The sequence below is a fragment of the Sciurus carolinensis genome, chromosome 9, assembly GCF_902686445.1.
Source record: "Sciurus carolinensis chromosome 9, mSciCar1.2, whole genome shotgun sequence".
Taxonomy (NCBI): domain Eukaryota; kingdom Metazoa; phylum Chordata; class Mammalia; order Rodentia; family Sciuridae; genus Sciurus; species Sciurus carolinensis.
The window spans coordinates 3,945,062-3,972,881 of NC_062221.1; the positions used below are offsets into that span (position 1 = coordinate 3,945,062).

The 27,820-nt window shown below is 35.1% G+C and overlaps 1 protein-coding gene across 1 annotated transcript in view; it reads right to left on the bottom strand.

Moving 5' to 3' along the window:
- The window catches only part of Dhx36 (DEAH-box helicase 36), a 40,260-nt gene extending 12,440 nt beyond the window's left edge, over window positions 1-27,820 (bottom strand). The window contains exons 1-17 of the mRNA XM_047563862.1: window positions 27,553-27,820; window positions 23,111-23,235; window positions 22,157-22,391; window positions 19,752-19,790; window positions 17,174-17,344; window positions 15,436-15,515; window positions 14,750-14,824; window positions 14,448-14,614; window positions 13,037-13,118; window positions 9,296-9,436; window positions 8,924-9,026; window positions 8,125-8,212; window positions 7,401-7,456; window positions 5,873-5,937; window positions 4,784-4,927; window positions 2,718-2,835; window positions 2,008-2,106 (exon numbers count right to left, since the gene is read on the bottom strand). Coding sequence (XP_047419818.1) covers window positions 2,008-2,106; window positions 2,718-2,835; window positions 4,784-4,927; window positions 5,873-5,937; window positions 7,401-7,456; window positions 8,125-8,212; window positions 8,924-9,026; window positions 9,296-9,436; window positions 13,037-13,118; window positions 14,448-14,614; window positions 14,750-14,824; window positions 15,436-15,515; window positions 17,174-17,344; window positions 19,752-19,790; window positions 22,157-22,391; window positions 23,111-23,235; window positions 27,553-27,771 — 2,007 coding nt within the window. The 5' untranslated portion in view covers window positions 27,772-27,820. The remainder of the gene's footprint in view (window positions 1-2,007; window positions 2,107-2,717; window positions 2,836-4,783; window positions 4,928-5,872; window positions 5,938-7,400; window positions 7,457-8,124; window positions 8,213-8,923; window positions 9,027-9,295; window positions 9,437-13,036; window positions 13,119-14,447; window positions 14,615-14,749; window positions 14,825-15,435; window positions 15,516-17,173; window positions 17,345-19,751; window positions 19,791-22,156; window positions 22,392-23,110; window positions 23,236-27,552) is intronic.

Sequence of the window (27,820 nt, forward strand, 5' to 3'; positions counted from 1 at the left end):
AGTGTGTATGTTCTGTGACCCAGCACAAAAACAGGGACCGACAGTTTGCAGAAAGGACTTTCCAATGTACAACAAACATGAAAAACTGCTCATAAATTCATGGAAATGAGAATTAAACCACAAACTAAAACATCTGCATAACTACCAGTATGATTAGAGTAAGACTGGTGATGTCCAGGGTCAGAGAAGCTACAGAGCCAAGAAACTTCTCCACGGGCAGAAGTGCAAGTGCTCTGGATGACTGCAGGGCACTATCTACCAAACTTCATCATACACAAGCCTTGTGATCCAGGGGATTCACAACTCAGTATATACACGTGAACATGCTCCCCAGGAAACACCAACTACTGAATGTTCATACCAGTGCTGCATATAACAGCCCAAAGTAGGATACCACAATATATGCCGAATAAATGAAAATGAGCAACAGCTAAAAGCAACATTACACATGAATCAAATAAAGTTAAATTAAAGAAACCATAACTCTGTTTCTCCAACGGAAAAGAAAAATAAACCCTACATCTTATGTGAGTTTATGTAAAGTTCACAGAACTTCCAAAATTAAGCTGAATTCTTTACAGGAATGCACATTTGTATGAAAAGTCACCCCAGAAAAAAAGGCAAGGGATTACTGTTAGTTATGATAGAGGTTAGCTTTAGGATTAAGGGACCCGAGCAACTGGGAGAGAGCAGGAAGGGAGCTTGTAGCATACTACTGACGCTCACTCATCTTGACATGCGCATTACCCCATGCTTGCTTTGTGATGAATCCTTAAGCCGCACGATCTAACTTTGCTCGCTTTTCCTAGGTGTGCATGCTGTACTTCATAATAAAGCTTTTTAAAACTGTGGGCCGCAGTCCCTCCCACAAATAGCTACAAGTGGCTCTTTTATTCAGTCAGGAGACAGGAAGTCATCTCATTCAGGATTCAGAGTCCAGCTGACTTCTCTGGTTGTCTATTGATTCTCTGATCACCACCTAGCTCTCCACAACCTACTCCAGTAACCTCACTAAATTTAATCCAAATTCTAAGAGATGGTTAAGTCGTTTACAATGCTTTTTCATTTAAACAGCATATTATGTTAAGTGCTATTCTAATATTCCAATATATTAGAATTACCAAATGTTATTCACATAAATGGACCCCTGCAAACCTGTGAAATATGTAAAACAAGTCTTTCCCAGCTTCAACCCATCACTAACCATCAGAATTTACATCAAAGACAGAAATGGCCTATCTCTGCACTGTCCAGATTGATAGCTGTATGTGCTACTAAGATTTGAAATGTGTAAGTGGAACTGAGATATAAACTTTCTCATTTAATACATAAATACAAGTGGCACAGATGGCTGTATGTAGAGTGGACAGCTCAGCTCTAGCCCTGTGTGCCTCCTGCCCAGGTTGGGCATTAACTTGCAGCCACTCCCGAGCCTCCCTGGCTATGGTCCTCTGTGAGTGTCTGACCACTCAGTGGTCAATCAACTGAACCTGGTGTCTTAAAACACTAATCTCAGAAAAAGGAACTAATGAAATCAGAAAGAGCAATAGTAAAATGACAGGTTATTAGCATTTTGGAGAAAGACTACTTGTAAAATGACCATACTATCATTACATTACTTGGACATAATAAAAAAAAAATACAGTAATCAGAAAAAATAGAATAAACCAACAAGGTTTATTTCAAGAATATACAAAAGGACCAATACTTGAAAAATTTCAAAATGTCATGCAATTTTAAATCAGGCCTCCAGTGGGGTTAGAGTGGGGAGTGTAGAAAGGGCACAGTATTATAGGAACATGACAAAAGTATCATTTTATAACTTTCCAATGCATATCTTGTATACTAAACTGAGAACCACATAATGAGTCAAAGTCAACCCTGCACATTTCACCAGTCTACTCTGCACTAATGCATTTTATAATTAGTTGGCTTGCCTGCTGTAACACTGAATCAGTTAGAATTAAAGGGAAAAAAAAAAGAACAAACAAAAAAAACCCAACTTACCAGTTCCATCAAGTGTTTTATGGACAACAGCACTGCCTCATTTGATGGTGGATCCATTAACCTACTCAGAAAATAAGCAATTCCACCTAGTCTTAAAATCTGGGGGAAGAAAATAAAATTAAACACGTCATACATCAACAAAATTATTTAGTCCTACCTATATCAATCTCTCAAACAAAACACCAATCTTAAAATTTTCAAGCTAGTTATTTTACCAAAATAAATTATTTATGATTCTATTAGAACTTGTTTAAAGGCCTACATATTGCTTTCTACCAGCAACTTAGTGAGAAAAGTAGCCTGTTAAAATCTCAACACATTTACTATTATTTTTAAAATAAGGTTAATTATATCAAAATATTTAAGATGCTAAAAAAGATAAATAGCTTTTAACAAGGGAAAGATATAGTAAGAACAGTTAACATTTACTGAGCACTCACTGTGCCAGAAAGTGTTCTAAGAATTTCATAGTAATAAAATGAGCTTTTCAGAGAGCAAGAGGGATCCAGAAAGAGGTAGCCAGGCTCCAGAGCAATACATGATTTAAAACTGTTTAGTACACAACTGAAAGAAGTTTGGTGACACAAGCAAAACCAAGTGTATAGTAATAATTACTTCCTGTAGATTAATACAGTACCTTCTTCTAAAGAAGACATTGAAAATTAGAAGACTACCCTCCACTTTGTTTCTTAATTCTCCCACTAGTTTACCTTTATCTGCAAACAAAGTTCTTCCAAAGGTGTTCTCAAAATCTCTGGTAGTTGATAATCATCCAAAAGACTTGCTCGAAGGCCATTATACAGATGGTAACAATGCCCAGGTTGAACTCTTTAAAAAAAAAAAAAAAAAAAGTTAATTACTTAGAAATCCAGAGAAGTGCTGGAAGGAAAGCAGCCAAGATCCACTTCTCATAAAGCACATAATCATTTCACATGATTACTATTTCAATTCTGTGAGTCCCATTTTCCTTCCTCCCATTCTCTTGGAATAAAATCCTCCATCCTCTATCCCAGCGTCGTGAATTGTTGGTCCCTGCCTTTTGCTTCTGTCTCCTAATCGACACGTGATGACTGTGGACATTTCTGGGACATAGTCCGTTGAGACCGAGCAAGCCAGACAACTGGCATTTCCACGTCGTCATCAGGGCAAGCATGGAGCCTCTCAGAGTCCCTCTTCCAGCTCTTCAGGACCACCTGACAAGTCTGGGAGCTGTGGTCACCGCACTGTGCTGCTGGACACTAGGACTCATACCTCCTAGCTGTATTTTAGTACCTACCACATCCCAGTCTAAGAAAAAAATCGAGGCTCCCTTCCCTATTCCAATACGTGGTTCTCTATTTCTGACAGATTCTAGACTACTATGCTTAGTAACAGGAGTCTCCTTAGGTCAAGGCCAAGAGTTACAGTCTCAAATATGCCTTGAAAGTATACTTTTTAACAAACACTGGAATTATGTTAACCTGTATTATTTTAAAAGATTTGAAGTATATTTTATTTAGTGACGTCTCAGAGGGACACTGGAATTTTTTGTTTTTATTTGTAACTAGTGCCATGAATGCTATCATTTTTTGGACAATGATGAGGACAGATGTGAACAGGTGGCAGTAACTCATATATTTTCAGGCAGAATAAGTATTTCTACAGGTTCTTCCTGTTATAAGAATAAAAATAAAATCTAAAAATCTTAGTCATTTTCATCAGGTCCTTCTAGACCCACCATTATGTAACATATCTGAATAAGAATCTAGTCTGAACTGAGGGTATGTCCACTGAGGACTGCACAGTTTAGCTGCTTCTGGCCTCCAAAACCTATCTATATTGCGCTTTGCTGGCTCACCAGCATCAACTGCATCATCTTTTAATTAACTGTCTAGAAATCAAATTCTACTGAGAAAACCCATGAAGATTACAACAGGTGAGTCAAAACTTTACAGATACAGTATAAATTTAAAACAAAGGGATAACACAATGGCCAGTACGGTTTTATTTCAACTCTCCTTTTCTTTAATAGGATTAAAGAAAAAAGATTAAAGAAAGATTAAAGAAAACCTTTTCTTACTATAAGAGGCAAAAGAAAAATTCTCTTTTCCAACTCCAGAAATGATTCTATCACTCCTGAATGACTGTGAAACTATTGTGGAATACACATTTCTAAGTCCGATTATTTCTAAAGTTCGAGGCAAATAATTTTTCCCATCAGCAATGGAGATAGTTTTATTTTCTTACTACAACCACGTTAATGGAGAAAAAGTACTTTCCTTGTTTTTCAGCTGGTAAATAATGGTGAAAAATCAGTGCTGTTTTAAGTGACTAGGTGTCCAGACTGTAGAAGCCAGAGTGCCTAGAATTCAAATACTGGCTCTGCTACTTACAAAGCTGTGTGACTTTGACACATTATTTCTTTATATCTTAATTTCCTTACTCTTAAAATGGCACCTATTACCATGGCACTGTGGTGAGGATTAAGCAAAGTCAATACATATAAAATATTTAGAAGATGACCTAAGTAAGTAATATACACTTTAAAAAAGGGAATGGAAACAAGATTATAAGAAATGATATTGATTTTAGTTAGAGGTAAAATATTCAAAGTAGAAAACATGGCAGACACTCTTCCAAATAAACTATAAATAACACAATTTTCTCACTTAAAAATGTCGTAGTAAGTTTGAAATAATATGAAAGAAGAATTTTCTAATAAATATTTTAAATCACAGAAACAATTTGCTACACAAAAACTGTACGTTCTAAAGGCTTTGGATGAAGTCCACCTTACCTTCCAGCTCGGCCTTTCCTCTGTTTGGCATTAGCTTTACTAACCCACTCGGCAGACATCGTGCTGATGTTGTTCTGAGTATCAAAGTGTGTCTCTTTAATTTTCCCCCCGTCTATCACATAAACTACATCATCTATGGTAATGCTGTTTGGAAAATAAACAGACAAAATATCAGACATATCAAATGCACTATTAATCTATAAAAGATCTACAATTTTTTTTTTTTTTCTGGTACCAGGGATTAAACAGGAGTGCCTAATCACTGAGCCACATCCCCAGTCCTTTTTTTATTTTTAGACAGAGTCTAAGTTAAGGCCTTGCTAAGTAGCTGTAGCTGGCTTTGAACTTTAAATCCTCCTGCCTCAGACTTCCCTCTACCCCTAGCTGCTAAGATTACAGGCATGTGCCACTGCACCCTACCAAATAAGTTTTTTAGAGCATTTATTTAGATCAAGTTGTATTTTGCAGCTCTGGATTTCCACCAATCTTCCCGAACTTACCAACACTACAAGATCAAGCACCTAATGGTTGGCAGTAAGAGTGTCTACAGTGGCAACACAGTGCCAATTCTGCAGATCACACACTCAATTCTTATTTGCCCGCAGCCACACGTCATAGCTTTTCTGATGTCTTTTCATACCTAGCTCTGTGGGCCCCAAGGGTCATGGCTTAGTATCAATTTCCATAAAGTAAACTGTTCCAGCAACTAAACTGTACATTAGTACCTCCAAGGAAACAGAAGAAATTTTAAAGTTTGTATGTAATAAACCTAATACCAAATAATACCACCCCCTAACCAACGAGGTAAAAAGGCCTCTAAAATAACCTCAAAGCATGGGAGATTTGTTAGAAAAACTAAAAAAGAAACCACTCAAAAGTCTACTTTGATGAAGAGGGCTAAAAAAGGATAAGTATTAAAAACAAAACAAAATAAAGTTATGCTACCACTACGACTAAGTTAAAAAAAAAAAAAAAGATTTTTAAGTAATTACAAAAATCTGGTAGGGAAAACAAGACAAGGTTTATTAATAATTTATGAGGTCCAAAACTTATATCATCATCAACAGTGATATTTAAAACTCTTTTTACCTAGTCTCTGCAATGTTGGTAGCAATCACTATTTTCCGAACACCTGGAGGAGTTCTTTTAAATACCTGTAAAAATAAATACATCAAAATCCCCAAAGTATACCATTTTATAATACACTAATTTGGCTATTAGTTATTGTTTTAGATACTGTTCACTGTTAACCCTGTGTTTATGATGACATGTATTTATATAAAGCATGCTTCATTTTCAATACTATGAAATTCTTAGTAAATCAGTTCCCATAGATGTAATTTTAACTAAAAGTATTACAAATAAAATGATTATATATATATATGTAAAACACATCTTGTTTTTCTGAGCATAAAAGAGTATGATTTATTTAAGTGAGAAGGGACAGAGTCCCCACAGATTGAGAGGGAGACCAATAGGAGATTTCCTATTAGCACGTCTTTTAACAAAAGTTGGAGGTGTGAAGCAGAGGAAGAGAAGTATAGTTAAGGATAAGAACAAATGATAAACAATGGTAAGGACAATGAACCATGAGAAAGATGCCTAACCCACCAGACTGGATGTAAGCTGGCTATAACACCATATATGTTTGAGAGTGGACTGGAATAAAAACTCTTCAAACACTGACTTATACAAATAACACTGTCCCTTGACAATACTATCAATGGAGAAGACGGACAGTAGTCAAATAATACCAGCTGCAGTGTATACACTTATGTAGTAATCAACACAGCAAACGTTGTTTCTTAGTCTGGTCACATATTCTCCAGCAAAGAAATACATTCTTTACTACATTAGGGGGTCAAAGAAGTAGAGCCATACTGGGTATGCTTCCATCCAGTCTTTGATATCAGGAGTTAATTCTTCCCACTTCTCTTCCCTCATCCATGTACTCTGTATCTAATTCAGCTAGCTGAATCTTTATCAAGACTAAGGTGCCAACAGAGTATTTAAAGAGTCTTAATATTTTCCTACAAAAAGATGAATGGAAAAACTAGAGGGGAAAAAGGCATATTTTCTGATCTTTCTATCATGGCCTGAAACACTATAATCCAGAAAATCACCTTTTCTCTGAGAATGAAGCATTCATTCTAATTAGGGAAACTTTGCATCTGACAGAGCTAAGATTCATCATACATTACTGACAAAACAGGAAATCTCATGCCTGCTAATATAGTAATTGTGTTAAATGGAAATTTAAAACACCATGCTGTAGTATGTCAGATAATTAATTTCTATGTATTTTAGTGGTATTCACATATCTTTTTCATTTATTCAGGAAACCCAAACAAGTTACTGGTGAAACCAATTCTTTAAACTTTTGCCTAATGTTGACAAAACTAATGTGATTTCTGGATTACCCTGTTATTCAATTTTTTTGTGCAATCATCCCCTGAAAACTCATTTGCAAAGGTTCTCAAGGAAGAATTGTTATATGGATTACTATTTGAAAATATTCCTTAAAAAAGAGAGAGAGAGAAAAGAAAATACATAATAAGCAGTTCTTAAAGCTTATGTAGTTGGAAAGATAAAGAAATAAATTAATTTAACAACATACCTGTGTCTGGTTTACTGTAGGCATCAGTGAATGTAAAGGTATAATAATAAACTTATCTGAAAATTAAAAAGTAAATTAACTTTATGATAAAGAAATTTAAAAAAAGACCCATAATATATGGACCAATGAATTCAGATACTGAATTCCATAATTCTTAAGTTATATTTATATATAATAATCAGACTAACTTAAGTTTTCTAATATTTTTTGCTTTCTAAGTACTCCAGCAAGATCCAGTTGACATTTTGTTAATTTACTTGTATTGATAAGCATTTTCCCAAAATTCTTAAAGAATGCTCAAAAGCTGGAGTGGTTCTTTCAGATTTCACCAGTAAATGCCATTAACTCTAATTATTCCCCCCCCCCATTATTCAAACTTGTACTGGGTGAAAAAAATGAAAAATCCCAGTAACAACATTTTAACTCATTTAAGAGCTCAATTTTATTAGGTATATTTAGAATAAATGTATATTTAGATAAAATGTTCTCTCCATAATGCTAGATAAAGAGCTTACTACATACCCAGAACCTTCATTTGTGATTCAGACCTTTTAGAGAAGACCCCATTTCTTTGTTTAAAAAAACCAAAATGGTAATAATGTGGGTTTAGATCATCAAGTTCCTTCACTGAGATAGCTAAAGAAGCAATACTTCTTTAAGTTAAAGGGAAAAAAATTCATGTTTCAAATATCACTGTTCAATAAAATATATTGTGACATAATACCTGATTTAAACATCACTTGCGACATCAAGAGATCATGTAACGTGCTGATATTGTCCCAGCCTGGTAGGAAGACCAGTATTGCACCATCCTAAGTGGAGGGGAAACAACCATTACAAAGGATCACATCAACAAAACACGCCACACAGTAAAACTCTGTATGTACTTAAAAATTATACTAGCTCTGAATAATTTTATTAATATAAAAGATTGATTGTTAGTGGGGACTGAACCCAGGGGTGCTCTGCCACTAAGTCACATCCCCAGCCCTTTCATATTTTTATTCTGAGACAGTCTTTAACTGGCCCAGGCTGCCTCCTGCCTAGCCTCCCAAACTGAGGGGATTACAAGTATCCGCCACCATGTCCAGCTACAAAATCACTTTTAGAAATACAACTTATAATCTAAAGATTTCATTTGTTTAAGTCTTTTTTCTTTAGATGGGTCAAATGCCCAAATTCTTTGCTATTTTGAGATTACTTCTAGTGTCAAAAACAATTTAAACAAATCTATTACTTTTATTGGGAAAAATTTAGTTAGATACACATGGGTTATTGGTTTTTTTTCTTTTAATGGTGCATTATAATTTATAATGTAGAATAATGGAATTATGTCATTTTCATATATGCACATAATTTGATCAATTTCATTCTCCAGTACCTTTCCTTTCCCTCATCCCTTCCCTGATCCATTGCTTCTACTAATCTGTTTTTTTTAAACCATTTTAGAGAATTATTTTTTCATGGTCTTAATGGTAATAAAATTAAAATGGTGCTACTTGAAGAAAAATAACAAAACTAACCTCTTCTTCCAAAACAATGTATCGAATAAGGGCAGCAATCAAATTCAGATCAACTTTATCATCATCCATCATTTCTATAACATCTACAGTACTTGCAGAATACCTATCAAAGTTAAAAAGAGTGTCATGTAATATTTGACGAGTTTCCTGTGGTTTAATTTGCTATAAAAATTAAAGTTAATCTATAAACAATCAATCAACAGAAAAATGCTGGGGCAATAAAGAGCATTTAAAAGTCAAACTGGCATTGTTTAGCTGGAATGAGATGGACGAAACTTTCCCTTCAAGTAGGTATAAAATCAAGATGACAACCCGACATTTTGTTCAGGGATTCAGCCACTGTGTTCTGACCTTCAGATAACACAGACTCACCGTCTTCGCAGTTCCCTGATATAATCTGGCCAGCGCTCCTGATAGACTGCTTCCTTTTCTTCTTTTTCTTGTCTATTTATGTGCCCTTGCATGAAACCCCTCTTAAACTGGGATCTGTGTTCTTTCTGTTCTGGAACATATCTGAAATAAAAAGAATCTTCAATATTTCCTCATTTATGAAAGACTTTGGTTTTATCTAACATCTGAGACATTTTACATTGAGGATTTACAAAAGAATTCTAAAGAAAATTTTACCATACTTTCCATAAAAATATAAATATCAACTTATTTTAAGTGTTCATTAATAAAACTTGACAAGTAAGATAATAATCATTCTTCTCTACTGAAGCATATAAACCTCCAAACCAACCTTCAGTAGTCAAAATAATAACTACTACTGAAGTGACCTTCAATCTTAAGTTTGTTCTAAAATAAAAGTAAACTTTAATATATGCTGAAAGTAACAGTTAATGACTGTCAGGTAGAAAGACTTAGATTTTAAAAACAGAAGCTTTCCAAACTGAATTGTACATAAGTATCCCCTAAGGAGCTCATAAAATACAGTTTACCAGGCCCACTCCATTTTCATTCTACTTTAGGTCTGTTAAATCTTAATTAGTGACCCCAGGAAACTCAGAATATCAACAGGCCTATAAACCCATACTAGATAACTATGTAATTCTGCTCAGCTGTAGTTATAGCAAATGGCAGATCCAGAATCTGCATTCAAGTCTCCCGTGTGTCAATCTAGTGCTACAATGACTCCAACATGCTATAGTGACTGCTGAAAACAGGGCAAATCTGTGTAAAAATCTAAGCATGGAGGATAGAGAGACAAAGAAAAAAGAACCTATATTTTAACCCCCAAACCTCTCAGAGTTACCTCACAGACAGCACCTAAGATGGAATGGGGAGGAGGGGTGAAGCATGGGCTTTGGACTCACACAAAACTGATGCTGTGGCCCAGTCTCTGACTAGTTGTGTGGCCTCACACAATGTTATTAATCTTCTGGTCCTTCATCTTATTTGAGTGACTGATACTTTTATAGTAAAAATGGCATAATAGTAAAAATAAAAAGGATAAAGTACAGTGCCTGATATATAACAGATACCAAAAAGTATTAAGCCCCTTCACTATTCAGCACCTATAACCTAGAGTCCCCTAAATCTTCAATACATATAGAGGCACTGACTAGATTACTGATCCTCCAAATGTTGCTTTTGTACTGTCAACCTATTCCTATTATTCTCTTACACATGAATCACTAAATGTGCCAGCATGGAAAGTAGGGTACACTGCAGAAAGTGGAACTGAGGATCAAGTACTCACAAAAGTGGAACTGAGGAACAAGCACCTACAACATTTATGGCCACCAATGAGAAAAACAGAATGGAAGACCAAATATCCATCTCTCTCATTTTTTAACCAGTTCTACCTCTCTGAAGTATCTACTTCCTTCCTTTCTACTCTGCGTTGTTTTCCAGACTTTCCCAGTCTATCCTTGATGTAAGACCTTGTTTCCAAAACACACTTTACTTTCCCCAGATTTTACCTAACAGCTCACAGAGCTGTCTACCTAGATATAAATCTTAAGGGTGTATACCAAGTCTTCCCTTGGTTTATGCTTAAAATCTGACATGGTGCAAGGCACAGAGTAAAACTTAAATAACTGTTAAATAAATATCCAGTCAAAATCCAGCTGACTTTTCCCCATGTAAATAAGTGGTCAATCTTTATGGTCATCATCCCATTATCACCTTCTGGTTTTCTCATGTAATGGTGAGCTGAATCATATATCTATCATTTATATATTCAGAGCTTTATTATAGGCCAGGTACTGTGCTATACACTATTTACTAAGATGACAAAATTTTTGACGCTGAGAGCATGGAATCTAGTGCAAGAGGCAAATACAGAGCTAGACTACATGGAAATGACCTAAGTGTTAACAGGAGAATCAAATGCTACTGGAAATGAAGATGGAATTTTTCTTAGTCAATAGTTTTCAGATGAAAGGAAGGAAAAAGCAGCAAAGGGAAATCTAAATGGAGAAAAGAATATGCAGCAAAGCACAAAGTCATGAAACCAAAGGGCAGGGCCTGGCACATTAGGGAAGGGTGCACTTAGCACTGATGGGATGCATGACAGAGAAAATAATGCTGAAAAAGAGGATGCAGCAGACAGCAAGGGCTTTGGGATGACCTACTAAGGAATTTGGGGACTGGGCTTTCCCCTTCTTTTTCGTATAAAGGAATACAAATATAATTTTATACAGGTCGCTGGGAAAAGTTGCTAGTATCTAAAAGCCAGTGTTCAGAGTATTGAGGGGATCAATAACTTGGACCAATCAGGTGAGATTTTTTTGCTAGAGGCCATCTTAAAAAAGGCTCAGTTTTTCAAAGAGACAATTCAAATCAAGGAGCTTGTTCAGGTACAACAGTCAAGTCCATAATAGCAAAAAAAAAAGAATTATTATATTAGCACAGGACAAATAAAAACCTCTGGGAAGAATGAGAAAGGACATTCAAAAGTAAGGCTCTTGAAGTTTGGGTGGGCTGGAGAATAAATAAGTACAAGATGATCGGGAGTAAACTGATTACTCAGCATATAAAGTAGTAGCACACTTTGGTACATAAATGCTTGAAAAGTATTTGCTTTTTTGATATACAGTATAAAAAACTGGTTGGAAGACAGTACTATCAACCATTTTAGGATTACTTGCCAAGACTCATTGTTTTGTTGCTGTTTTTACTGGTGAGAGATAGGTGGGGGATCAAATATAAGACAAGGACTTGGACTTGAAAAATATGAAATTCAAGGTGTCTGTGGTACTGCATACTGCTGAGCAGAAAACAATTTCGGCATTCAAAAAATGCTTTTCAGTCCCGAAGCTGCAGTGTTAAAAGTTGTGGAAATACTGAACGATGGTCATGTAAATAGAACTGCATAAAGAAAACAAAGCACTAAAAAAGACTTGAAAATCCTGGGGGCAGAAGGCATAGAAATCATAGTAAAGGGAAAACCAGAAGACAGGTACAAACACTAAAGACAGAGGCTCCAAACTTTGATGCCCATGGATCTTTAAAAATCATTGATTCTACCAGGCATGGTGGCACAGTGAATTGGGAGGCTGAGGCAAGAGGACCTCAAGTTCAAGGCCAGGCTCAGCAATACAGAAGCTCAGTAACTTAGAGAGACAGTGTCTCAAAATTTAAAAATAAGGCTGATGATGTGGTTCATTGGTAAAGTCCCTGAGGGTTCAATATTTAGTACCAGGAAAAAAAAAAAAAAAAAAAAAAATCCTGGTTACCAACCCAAACTTTGTAATGTAATGAAACAGACATCTGGATTTTTAAAATCTCCAGGTAATTTCAATGTGCAGATTAAGTCTGAAAATCCCTGATACATGGAGAAATAATTAGAAGGAAGTGGTCAATGCTGAGTATAAAGCTAAATGAAGGCTGATATGAGAAAGGTGATTTGTTAGTAGCTATGAATTTCTTCTATTCCTAATGTTTTGTTTGTTTTTGGCACTGGGGATTGAACTCAGGGGCACTCGACCACAGAGCCACATCCCCAGCCCTATTTTATATTTTATTTAGAGACAGGGTCTCACTGAGTTGCTGAGCACTTTGCTTTTGCTGAGGTTGGCATTGGACTCGATCCTCCTGCCTGAGCCTCCCAAGTCACTGGGATTACAGGTGCGTGCCATCAGGACCAGGCTTCTAATGTTTACTTACCTTATTTTTTCAATAATATCTTCCAAAAGATATTCTACAACCGGAAAAGTAAAACCAGGTATATGTATCATTGGACAGTTACCTATTGAGACAGACAAAAATAAAAATAAATTTGTACTTGAATGTATATAAATAAAAAAACACACCACAAAATAAGACAATATTCTGAACTTTTAGAAAATGTTCCTGTAATATAGTTCTACTCTATTTTCCCATATCTAGTTTAATAAAAAGCAGTTTATTATTCAATATTTTACTTTGACTTTACTGTATACAGACCTCACAGTTCTACAAAATAACATAAGATTTAACAGAACAGAGTCATTTTAAGTTGAACTCAGAAATCTACTAGAAGTCTACATTCTCTTCATCATAAGCCAAGACAGTACCAGAGATGGAGGCATGTTTTACTATAACCCAGGTAAGCAGTCTTACTCCTGGTGGCACCCAGAATTAGAGGGAAAAAGTAGTCAAAACAAGACCTACTTCAATATTATATAGTTACTATTTCAAAATCACTGATTAAAAAAAATCATCATAGTACTGTTATTAAAATGCTTTTCACAGCAAGCAAAACAAGCAGCACACACAAATTCCAAGACGGCATCAGAGATTGAAATACCCGAGCCACAATTACTGCTCTGTCTCTATTCTGTATCAAGTTGAGGCAAGTCTTCAATGTTAGTTCTAGACATCTATTAAAAAAAGAGAAAAGAAAAAAAAATACCTGCCTCAACTAATCTCATAATACTTTAAAGATTAATTGGCATGTATTTTAAAGAACTTCTTAAAAGCCAAAAGCAAGAACATTAAATATTGTCACCTATACTGATTCTTTCCCTTTTCCCTATCTTCCACCACAATTTTAAGCTGGAAGGACAGTGAACCTGATTTTAAAAGAATGTACTTTATAGTCAATTGAATCTAAGTTCAGATTCTTGTCCTTTCATTAATTATGCAACCATGAATAAGCTACTTTAACTGTTCTGAGGCTGCCTTCTCTTTTGTAAAACTGTAATAAATAGTACCTAGGATACAAGGTATTACTCAGGTTAATGAAGACAAAGAGTCAAATACACGACCTGACACACTCATTATTCCCTAAGTGATCATCAGTGTAATTAGCCAACTATCAACACAGAAACTTATGTTTATAACCGAATCAAGTCTGTGGTTTGCTTCAAAGATGCCACCCAAACTGGTGGTAGCACCAGGAGGTAACCTGCTGTCACTGAGAGCAGAAATGCTACCATCATTTAAAAACAGATTATTCCTCTAATCCATGAAACTGGAAGGAAGGTTAAGATAATATTAAAATGCAACAAATTACATAACATTTATGTACCAATTCCATATTTTTTAAAAACTGAAATTTAGTTTTCTAGTACCTTTTCTAATAAAGTTTACTCACCAAAATATTCTGAAAATTTCTCAGCATTCAGTGTTGCACTCATCAATATTACTTTTAGGTCAGATCGAAACTGAAGAAGATCTTTAATCACAGTCATTAAAACATCTGACTGTAGATTCCGTTCATGGATTTCATCAAGTACAATATGACTAACACTCGACAGATGTCTACAACAGAAGTGAAGCATGTAGTTCAGCATAAAACTTGAAAACAACCATTTTTCTGTAACACTCAGCAACATTCAATTGAAGTAATCACATCTTTTGACAATATTTACGATTCCTTAGTTGAAACATACTCACGGGTCTGACTGGAGCCACTGGAGGATGATTCCTGTTGTACAGTATAAGATAGAACCCTGTTTCCTTGGCAGCCGACTGTTGATGAAAGACACAGTTAATGGTTCCAGGGTTCCTTTTCTAATCATTTACTAAATACAAGTATAATAGAAAAATCTTCATATTTCATTGTTTAGTTATAACAACACCTGCTACAATGGGGATTAATGAGAAATACACTGTCATAACCACAGAGAGAATAACAGAGATTTATATGCCCTAAATTTCTGGTTCAGTGATTGAAAAGTCTAATCACTTAAATAGGTAAAAGGAATCTGAAGCTCCAGAAAAGGAATGAAAAGTTTAGTGGGGAGACTGGGGAGGGGCGCAGGATAAGCATACCAAAATCAATTAAAAAAAGTCAGGAGTGGGAAAGAGGTACCAAACATATAGGATACAAACTCCTTTGAGAAGTGATGATACACGACTAAAACGTTATTTTCTTGTCAATACGTAATGTAAAATCACATTTTAAGATGGCAATTTGGGGGTTAAAAGATGAGTTTGCAGCAGCAAGCCAGTTATGCTGCAGTGGTTTTAAATGTTAATTCTAACAGTAATGACAAGAATAAAAAGGAAATCCCCTTTCTTTTCAATCTCCAGTTTCAAAGCTTCACTATATCTGTACACAAGAAGTAAACACTCTTTACCTCTGGAGACGAATTTGGTATCCAGTGCTGTTTCCATTACCGCAAGATTCTGCCCTTTCTGCAGCCACTCTCTCTGCAACCTTTAATTGAAATAAAACACAGTTACAAATAAAATACCATTTCCTTTGGGAGAAATATCCTAAACATCCATGAAAATCTAAGATTGATGGAAACTAATTCTTTAGATTTTCAGATGAATTTCTAAAAAGAGATATTTATTAAAATCTGAGATAGCTAAACTGTGCATGCCTTTCTTAAAAGTCAAAGACTACCTGATTCTTATATATTGGTTTTGTCTGGTTTTTCTTTGGTGGAGACTAGTACAATTGAATTCCTTTTTTTTACATATACTTTGAAAGGCTGCCAAATACAAACTCTGGACAAATGTTATAATCCAATACTGATATATGTAACTAAAAGTACCAATAGTCACCTTGTGACAGAACAGTGAAAATTTGAGGTTAGAAACAAAAAAAGACAATCACTATAATATTTCAGAAGTAAAACTTTTCAACCACTATATCCAAAATACATTGTCTTAGACCACATTAACCTGCACAAATTCCAACAGATCTTTTGAAAGAGAAAAAAATATCCAGTTAGCATTTCTTCCTACTGTCAATATATACATATAACTGTTATATTATTGAAAATGATATTTAAGTCCAGCTATATAACTATTAGGATTTTTCACCATTGCATGATCTTAGGAATTTGCAGGAAAATGCCCCCTGCCCAAATAGGGTGAAGATTACTGCTCTATTTAAAAGGTACACTGTATATAGCTTAAATGTATGCTATTATTTATCCACAGTATTGCTATATTAACTGCTAATGAGTTCCTAATCAGAGACTCTTATTAAATTACTTAGAAAATGTAGTAACATTATCATAAAACTAAAAACAACCACAAATCTTTATAATTTAAATTTATACATAGAATTACATTATATAACATGAAAATAAACTCACATACTCATTGTATATTATAACAAACCCCAAATGCCTTTTGCTTTGGTACTGGGGACTGAACCGTGGGCCTCTACATCCCCAAGCCACCACAAATCTGTAAAGGATACATAATTCAAACAAGGCTATCTAAAACAACTACAGAAAGAACATTAAAAACCCCCCAAACACCCCAATGTTATTTGTAAAAACATGTACTTACAACTATTACTTGTGCTTCTTGAAACTTTGGTATTATAGAAACTACGTACCCTAGATCACTTAAACAAGATTAACCTGAAACATTCACAAACTTCCTCTTAAGCAGATGAATTTGAAAATCACTAAGTTCAGAAATATACCTTCAAAAAAAAAGGCTTTCCACCTTCACCATTATTCAATATACTTATATACTGAAAAAAGGAAATTAAAAATATTAAATAAACCAAACTATAAATTTAAAGCATCTAATGTTGAAGATTATTTGGAGGTTGTCATCAATCTTACAAATATTTTATTTAGTTTTCATTCTTGTGGATTCTTGTGAAATTTTCCTGCATTAATAATTTATCTTGAATTCATAAATACCTATTATCTATGAGATAGATGTCACTCAATTTTTTTGGTCTTTACTACCAAAGATGTGTCAAGCAAATTATTTTCATAGCAACAAATTCTAAGCCTAATTAAGAATCACTCCAAACCTTAAAAATCAGTAAGTTCTTACAAAATTACTTATAGGAAAACAGGAGTTAAAAGAGGGAATTTTAAAAGATGAGAAATGACTTACTGAAATGGCACTGATCCTTCTTGGCTGAGTACAAACTATCCTGCAAGCAGATCCTTTTCCTCTTTCAATGTAGTTATCCAAAATGAACTGAGTAACTTGAGTGGTTTTTCCACAACCAGTTTCACCACTTATTACTGTTACTTGATGATTATCAATTAAATTTACCAACTCCTATTTCAAAAGGGAAAATAAGGAATGTTCAGTAAATCTGAAAAGATACTCATCAAAATCTTATTCAACTGAAAGTAAACATTGTAGCAAACATATTAATGCTTTTAAAATTTTGTCATATGCAATGCTGGCAGTTTGGATACCCAGATCTACCTATTTTCAAGAAATAAGCAGCACCAAGCTATAAAGTAGAGACAAGACACTGCCAAAGAAAAACATCCCAACAAGAACAGGAAGAGACAGGTCATAAATTCCAAGCATAAGTGTTAACTTTAAACTAGAAGCAAACCCCTGGACTGAGTACTACTGAGGACATCAGGAGTTATAGCATGATTCATAAATATAGTTTGAACTCTTAGGCAAATTTTATACATTGTTTTAGGAACAAGGAATAGTAAGTTATTTTCCAACTTTTTCTTTTCAAATAATAAAAAATAAAAATAAATGTTTAAATACCTAAATTAAATGGGTAAACTTTAGGTGTCTACAAAACCTCATCTTTGGGAAGACCTTTTTTCTTAAAAATTTCTGATGTACTAGCATTTGAATATTAATATTCACTATATTAACAAAACCATCCTGCTACTTCAAAAAAGGGTATCATGGAATGTGTTTTCAACTACAAAATAATGTAACTTGAAAATCCATGTTTTAAAAATTTCTCGTCTAAACTAACCTATTTGGTAAATTGGAAAACGCTTCAAGTGTGAACACTGAAAACAGAGCTGGTAAATATAGCCAGTCCTCCATATCCATTAGTTTTTTATCTGTGGATTCAACCAACTGCGTATGGAAACTATTTGAAAAACTAACAGCATCTAGCTGAACATTTTCTGTCATTATTCCCTAAATAATATAGTACCAACAACAACTTATAAAAGCATTTAAACTGCATTAGGAATTATAAGTAATCTGGAAATGATTTAAAGTATACAAGGGGATGTGTGTAAGTTATATGCAAATACTACCCCATGTTATATAAAGGGACTTGCATACTTGTGGATTTTGGTATCCACCAAGAATCCTGGGACCAATCTGCATGATTCTAAAAGATTACTGTTCTGAGAGTGGAATGTAATTCATCCATTCATTCAATAAATATTTACTGGATGTCAATATAATGCCAGGAATTGTTTGGAGTTAAGAAATACAGAATGAACAAAACAGACCCTGTCCTGAAGAACTTACATTGGACTAGGAGGGGAAGATACACAGATGTCAGGCAGTAATAAGTGCTATGGAAAGTAAAAGAAAAAAAAAAATAAGGTTGGGAGGACAGAGGAGGATGGGGTACTATATCACTCTATGTAGGGTAACTGTGTGATGAAGCATAACAAATTAAAGCACTATATTTAAGTAGTGCTTCCATTTTAATTAAAGTGCATGGTCTTGCATTAAGAATAAGGTATTTCACCCTAAGATTTCATCTCACCCCAATTAAAATGGCTATTATCAAGAACACAATAATAGGTGTTGACGTGGATGTGGAAAAAAAGGCACACTCACACATTGCTGATGGAGTTGCAAATTGGTGTAGCCACTCTGGAAAGCAGTACGGTGATTCCTCAGAAAACTTGGAATGGAACCACCATTTGATCCAGCTATCCCACTCCTTGGTTTATACCCAAAGGACTTAAAATCAGCATACTACAGTAAGGTGGCCACATCCATGTTTATAGCAGCTCAATTCACAATAGCTAGATTGTGGAACCAACCCAGATGTGCTTCAGTAGATGAATGGATAAAGAAACTGTGGTATATATACACAGTGGAATATTATTCAGTCATAAAGAAAAATAAAATTATGGCATTTGCAGGTAAATGGATGGAGTTGAAGAATATCATGCTAAGTGAAATAAGTCAATCCCAAAAAACCAAAGGCTGAATGTTTTCTGACAAACAGATGCTGATATATAACAGGAGCAGGGCGGGTCGGGTGGCGTAAAAGAAGAATGGAGGAACTCTGGATTGTGTAGAGTGGGGAGGGGGTGGGAAAAGGAAAGATAGTGAAATGAGATAGAAATCATTACCCTATGTACATGTATGATTACATGAGTGGTGTGAATCTACATCATGTAAAACCACAAAATTGAAAAGTTGTACCCCATTTGTGTACAATGAATCAAAATGCAGTCTATAAAAATAAAATTTAAAAAAAAGGCGGGGTATTTATCCAAAGTAAATTATACACCAAAATTCTATTTTTTAAATTCCAAATATTTCAACTATGGATATAAATGAGAAAATTTCTAGAAAACTATTTCATGATCATTTTTTCTTTTAATCCTTCAAAAATTCAAAAAAAAAAAAAACATCCCTTTAGAAGGTCATTAACATATTTTTCAACACATAGCTATTTAAAAACTTTGTGCTCATTATGCAAATCAAATAGTATAAAGTATTTTACCTTTTGCATTCCATATGAAGGCAGCTTTTCCCTGAAATGCTGAAATTGTAAAAAAGTAATTTTTTCAAAAGCAATGTATTCAAATTGGAACCACAGTAATAAAAACAAATCCTAATTAAATACTTAAGTATTTTTATTATAACTTGTGTGAAATATTGTAACTTATTTAGTTCTTTAAGAAAAAAATTTACCAATCCCAGTTACATTTTAAACATTCAAACACAGAATTCTATTATGGCTAATAGAGGTAATTCTTTAAATTTAGAGGAAGTAAAATAAATCAGATCTATCATCTAATAGTATTTTAACAATCTCTAAATAACCTTTGCCATTGTCTCTATTTCTGATTTATTTTAAGGTAAATGCCTCAGAGTATAAAAGAAAACTTAAAAACAAGTAATATAAAGAGTTATTTCAGAACTGTGATATTAGTTCAAACCCAGAGCACGAATGCCTCAAAGGTTTTATTTTATAGGGTTGCCACATCTTCATGGGAAACCTCTATATTAAAAAACTCAAACAGCAATCTGACACAATAAGATACTCAACAAATTTGTTGGATTATAACTGAAATACTAAAAAGGAAGTAACTGATTCTTTCCTACATTTTCTTTCATTCATGAGACAATTTCTTGCTAATTCTGAAAATTTTTATGGAATCTTATACCCTATTACATAAAAACACTAAGTAGTCCTAAGATTCACATTTAACCAGGTACAACATATGACATGAACCTCCAGTGGCATAAAAATAAGTTTTAACACTCTCTTAACAAAGGAAACTTGATTTTAAAAATATTAAAAGTAAATAAAATCAAAATTAAAATTGTCATAGGTAATCTAGTGTATTATTACCACACTTGTTATAGTCAGTAATCCTTCCCAGTAGCCTAAAAGCGACAGTATGGTGAATTAAAATGACTTCTAATGTTTGAAATAATAAGTGACCACACTTTTCTTACTTCTGTTGTAATAATTTTTAAATTAAAAAAACATTTCTTAATATCATCTAAAAGTATTAATACCCATGTCATCAAATGTAACCATCTTAATATGTAAGTATGTCCAAGTTATCCCACCACACCCCAAACGAGAAATATCCACATTTGCTTCCTGTGTACGCAAATGCTGCTAAAATAAGAGACCTATGGCCCAATAGTCTTTCCCCCAAGGCCACCAAATCTTGTGTCTTAATTTCTGGCTACAGCCAAGATGTGAGATGTGATTATAAGCAGTGTGAAGACAGACAATGACTTATTACTCTTCAGAAAATAAACCTAATTGGTCATATAGTAACCAGAAAGTTAATACTATTTATGTAAGCCATAATATAAAGAAAATATTGCATATTACCAAGAAGTATTTAAAAACTGAGATAAGAGTCCTTAATTTTTTGAATACATTAAGCATTTACAACAGTGTCTGGGAAATGAAGACAAACTTTTTATGTTTTACGCATTTCTTCTTTCTGTTCTAGATCAATCATCAATCTTCAGGAATACTTGAGTTCTGTTCACCATACAAAGGAGAGAGAGATAATAACCAAATCTCCTTGTTCCTAAATCTATAAAAGCAGCTAGCCCCTTAGCAACAATATTCTGAATTAATTGATCTCAAAATCTTATCCAACTCCTTATATCATATTTTTATCTCACAGGCATCAGTTACATAATTTGGCTCCTGGACAATCACATCTTTCAGGAAACCCAATTTTCATCAGTGATAATCAATGGATTGATCCTGTCTTTCTTATGGAGAGGAGATAGCTGCCTTTCTCAAAAAATGGCAGGGTGTGTTTGCATAAAGATATGTCCCTCAAAATTCCCTCAATGTTACATATATATTTTATATATATGTATACACACATATACATATATTTTATTACATCCATCTCTAGAATACACACAAAGCATACCATTTTATAACTGAAAAAGACCTTAAAATGTCCTGCCTAGCATGGAAAGAAAGTAATAGAACCACTCGGGGAGAATGTCATTTCTTGTCACAGTCCAATATTTAAAACGTTGGTGAACGCACGCACACCACGAAACTTTTGTTTATAGAAGGAAGGAAATGGATTAAATGATTTGAAAACGTTATAACTGTAATCACCTTCACTCTTATGAACATCTCATTAACCTGGCCTAGGAAGAGTGATTTTTATTTTCAATGGCATTACCCTTTCTCAAACATTTCTTCTTACCACACAAGCTTCTATGGAGATAGGACACTGAAGTTTTATTCTCAATATTTCTATTTACTACTTAAAAAGAAAAAACTTCCTAGAGAATGATCTGCTGAGGAATCTCACATATCTATACTATGCAGTTACTTTTAACCATTTCTCTCAAGTCTACAAAGAGGTCTACAAGTAAAACTTCTTTGCATATCTTGCTTTCCATTACCTGCATTTCAATATACCGAAGATCAGTTTTTTTCTTTTGTAAATCTTCCAGTAACTTTTGGTCTAAGGTTCCATCTGGTTCATTTTCTTGTAAGAGATACTCAGAGTCTCGGTCAATATATGATTTGTCTCTGATCCTAAATGTCTTTTTTTCTTGGTTTTTCACTTTCTTTTCCTGGCTGTCAAGTTTCTTCACTGAGCTTGGTTTTGTCCCATCAGAAACTTCAGTACCGTATCTATTTTGACAAAATGAAAAATAAAAACAGGTCAAATGAAAAGACACTCAAGTCCTGGAACAAAACAAAATAACATGCTGTCTACATATTTCAAAATCATCAAAACTGAAAGCTTGTATTTTTGCTCTATGAAGTAGTTATGAAATATACTTATATTCTTATATAAATTCAGATTTTCTCTTTTTAAAACAGATATTGCCAGATGAGTTATTCCTCCTGGTAATTAAAAAAAATCCAAACAAGTCATTCCTCCATAGCAATTTTTTTCTCTGATTTCCTTGGACTCGCTGTACTTCACAACTTCATTTTCTTCCTTTCTGAGCTATAAATGGGATACATTATATAGTCCCTGAAATATTTACAGGTTTTCCTCTAAATGATGTAGTTTTTGCAACCTTCCTAAAACAGCAACAATTTAACTTTATGCAGACCTCCCCTACAGAAGAATTTTGAAAATACAAAGGTCACCCACAGGAAATACAAATACATCTCATATTCATGTAGACTATTCATTCCCACCAATAGGCTTCTGTGGGAATAAGCTATGTAATTTTTTCCCCTCCAAATCTAATTTACATAAGAAAAATGAATTACTTCAAGACTAAATTGTACTTATTGAAGAGCCTAATGATGTTCTTTATTATCACTGTTTTCAAGCTTACACTATAAAAGAAATGTCACACTTTGCCTTTTCTTTAAAAGAATACTTTTTGTTTTACCCATGATCCTCAGGTGCAAACCAGGATATCTCTGCTTCTGAATCTTTTTCATTCTTAGCTTGGACAGAATTTAGCAGCTGCACAATTTGCTCTTCTCGTCGTTCATCCATGTGTACGACAGCTCTCTATTTTGTACAATGGAAAAAGTGCCTTTATCAATATAAGAAAGCATGTGCTAAATGATTTGATAACTAAAAAGAAAAATAAAGGCAAAGTAACATATGTTCAACAAACACACTAAAAAAAGTTATTCACACCTGCCTTCTAACCCAACCCTACTTCCTAGACTTAATTAAGATTAACATTTTTTAATATATCTTTATAGACTGTTTCCTACCATCTATAGAAGTAGCTCTAAATGTAACTGGTAAAGAAAGCATATTTATATCTCTTCCACTCATGTATGTATCACAAATGTTTTCTTATCTTAAATTTTCAATTATTAAAACACAAACATTTTGTTAAAAAAAAAAAAGCTGAACACTGGGAAATAACGGTTCATTTGGTTGTAATGAGCATTTGAAAGTTCTTACACTAAAACGAATGTAACTGGGAAGTAAGAAGGCTGAGCTCTAAGAAGGAGTAAATAAAACTGGTCAGTACTCAGAGAGGACAAATGCAGTTGTTTCAGAAAATTAAAGAAAATAGAAACTCTAACAAAGATAAGGTCCTTGGTGAGCCAGGAAAATTTTTAGAAGCCTTAAATATGCATCTAACAAATTACAGGTCGAGGAAAAAGAATGAATGACAAACCCAATTCTTTGGTGGAGGTCAAAGGACAAACTAAGTTTGAATTTTAGGCAATTAAGAGCTAGACAATTTTAGACAGCAAAATTTCCTAACTAGTAATTATTAGGCAGATGGAAATATGAAACTTGATCTCTGGAGAGATTTTATGTTTTTAAAGTCATAAAATAGATTTCAGAGTACTCAGCAAAAGGCCAGGAATTGAAATTACATAGATATAGGAATTTTCTTAGGAAAAAGCACTACCTCCACAGAGGTAAGGCAGAACTTGACAAAGTCTGGCACTGGTGGGTGGCCAAAGCAGAAAAACAAATCAGTACCTGAACATCACCAAATTGCTTAAAAAACAAACAAAAAACCCTCTCCTGAATCCTTCCACCCCAAAGCCACTGCACTATTTTGCCTCCAACAGAAGACTGTTGGGAAACAGTGCACTTCTTTCTTTCTCTGGCCCCACTGCAATCCGGCTTCACTCCCACCACTCAGTCACCAATGACCCTGTTAAGCAGTCTAAGACATCCTCAACTCTCACCTCACCTATGCAGTGCGTGCCACTCTTCTCTCCAACACCCCTCCTCATCTCTTCACTTCTGACTGCTCCATCCTCGATCCTTTGCACCCTTCTTCCTAGGCCCAGCTCCTGAGTATCTGTGTTCTCTATATTATAGCCTGTGTGCTCTACAGACCAAAAGCACTGCCATCATCTGGGAGTCGGTCAGGAAAGCACCAGCTCTGCCTCCACACCAGTCCTGCATTTTAACAGGGTGCCAAGTAGTTCCTTTGCACACTGAAGTTGGAGAAGCCAACTGTTCACAGAATTCAGGCGTGGGTCCATGCCACTCCTCAATCTTCACTTTATCCCTTCAACCACCATAAGTGGACCCATGAACCATCAAATGCTTACCTCTGGTCTAGAATATTCTCTAACATCGGATACATTCTGAAAACCTCTTTTTTATGCCCCAAACAATATCCAACTCACAGTGTCCTTAGCTGAGCCCATCATCTTGCTCCAATAAGCCTAATCTCTATATAGTCATGAAAGTGTCATCCATTAATACTGCTATCCTCATTCTTCCAGATTTAAAAAAAAAATACAAAGTCATTGAGTATACCTGCTAAATCATTTCAATATGTTCATTTCCTCCAACTCACTACCAAATATTCTAATTCCAGCTGCCAATCCTTACCTTAATTACCTCAACTGGTCTCCCAGCTCCAGGATTACCTCTCTTCAATCCTACACTGCTGACTGATTTTAAAAAATAAAAAAATCTAATCATTTCACTTTTTGTCTCATACTTCAATACACTTCCCAGGTTCTTAGGAAAAGTCATGTTTTTCTAGTCCAGAACTTTTCAAAGTGTTGTTTGTGAAGTTTTATTAAAGGACATGATTTGCATTAATGTGTTAATTTTAAAAATGCAGAAAAGTGCAAAATCAACAACAAAATACCCAGAGCAATGCACAGAAAATTAATTCATGAAATTTTTGGTTTAATTATTTTCTGGATTTTAAATTATAACATATTCCTTTTCATGTAAAGTGGCACCCAAATTTGAAATCCACTGTTCTACTCTCTTTCCACCGAACTCCATGTTCCAGGTTCTTACCTTTCAATTCCTTGAACACGCTTCTCCTAACCTATATGCATGTTGTGGCACATACTTCTGCCGCAGACCAAAAATCCTTTCCAAACTCCAGAACCCCAAACACACAGAGACAAATACTCTTTGTTCAGGTATCAACTTAAGGATTACTGCTTCTCCAAAATCTTCTAAAATCTCTTTGAGTCGAGAGATAGCCCATATTCTCCATAACTTAATACTTTAACACTGCACTTTGTCCACACCTCCTAACACACAATATCTCTGGTAAAGTATGTTCTACACCTATCTTAACAACACCGGGTATAAGACAATGTCTCAAATTAAGTACTCCAAAAATATTTGTTGAAAGAATTTTAAGACTGTATCAGTAGAATGCTTTCACTTTGTAATCACAATGGTTATTTTAAAAGTAAAAGCTATAGGAACTCTAATGGAACTCTAATCATACCAGGTTGAGGGCAGTCAAAGGAAGAGTTAGAATACACCGACTGAAAAGTATTCAATTTAAATAAGATAGACTCTAGCAGAATGGTATGACACTATAGTAAGCAAAAATAAAGTATGTTTAGAAAGGCTTTAATTACATCAGATTGGAAACATGGGCTCAGAAAGATAAGCAGACAGGAAAACCTGATATGTTAAAGCCAGATCACCAAGATTCCCAGAAAACATGATAAGATGCATCAAAATATATTAGAATTAGACAGAAGTGACTTAGCTTCAGATCTCAACGTGTAATCGAGGAAATGAAATGATCTAATTTTTCCTTTAAAAAGATCACAAGGGTGGTTCTATGTAGGTCAGATTTAACAGGGTGCAGGACTACAAGCTATAAGACTAGTTAGGAGTCTACGAACAGAAAACAAAAGTGGTTTGATCTATGGTAATTGTTATAGAGATAAGTGGTTGGATCTGGAATGTATTAAGATGGCAGGACAGACAGATTTGCTAGAATTAGTAGAATGAAGAATATATGCCATTTGATCATAAGTGAATAAACTCTAATGACATTTATTATAATGGAGGTTTGAGGATGAGGCTTAATATCTAGAGTTCCATTTATAACATCTTCACATGGAAATAATCAACATATTTTCCTTACTTTTCATCTGTTTAGGTCTTTTCTTTCCAACTAGACTGTAAAATCCTTGAATATCATTATTTATTCAGATCCCCATAGCAAATGTATAAAACCTTGTTTGAAAGGGGGTTAATAAAAGACATTTTTTATTAAGTTACTATATATTTATTAAAGTTACTGTGTACATCATTTAATTATGACTCAATCCAATTATTCTTCCAATTTCAATATGGCTTAGATGTGTTTCTCTGAATTTTCAAACTAGTTTATTCAACAAACAATCTGGGGCTGTCGAGAAATAGTGTTTCCTTTTTTTAAGATAAGAATGTGATAAGTTGTGAAGATAAAGCACAAAAATAATTTCAATGAAAATGACAAAAATAAATAGTTCTAAAGTGTGAGCCTAAAAATATTTGATTATGGTTTGTATCTAATATAAAAGATGCTTTTCATCAAGCCACTAAAAGCTGCTTTAAGGCCTGAACTAAGCCAACTTTCGTTTAATGATAAAATCATGTTTTCATTAGAATGGTCACTCAGGAAGTTTGTTATTTCCTATACTGCTGATCTTCAAAATACAAATCAATCTCTTAAAGACCAAGGCGAATCACGTCCTACTTTCTTTCACTTCGAGACTCCAAAGTTTCCTTCTTAAGGAGGAGCTACTAATCAGAAATTTCCCCACCCCAACATAAGAGCAAAACCCCTGGGTTTGTGGCTAATTTTTAAGCTGACAACAGCGGGACAATTTCCCTGAACCACCTACATTCAAGACAGTGCCTGACAGTTCCGCCCAGCGCAAACCGAGCTTCAGGGCTCAGGGTCCAGAGTCCCGACTGCGCCAGGAAAGACCCCCGCCACAGTGCAAAGCGCGCTTCCCGCGGGGGACCCGCGCGCACGTGCTGGAGCCAGGCCCCGCCCACCCGCCGCCGCGGCCGACGTCACGCCGCCGCACGGCCCAGCCAGCCCGGCGCGCCGCGAGCCGCCCACCGGGTCTTGTGTACCTCCTGCCTCTCGGCATCCTTGTTCTTCTGCGTCTGCTTTTTCGCATACCACAGGCCAATCTCGCGGCCCTTAAGGTGCCCGGGATGCCGGCCGCGGCCGCCCCGCCCGCCCCCGCTGCCGCCGGGGCCTCGGTTCCCTCCGCGGCCCCCGCCGTAGCTCCCGCCGGAGCTTCGGGATCCCCCGTCGCGGCCCCAGTTCTGATGGGAGTCATAGCTCATTGTCCCGGCGGGCCGCCACCGGTGAAGAGCCGCAACCGCTGGAAATGGC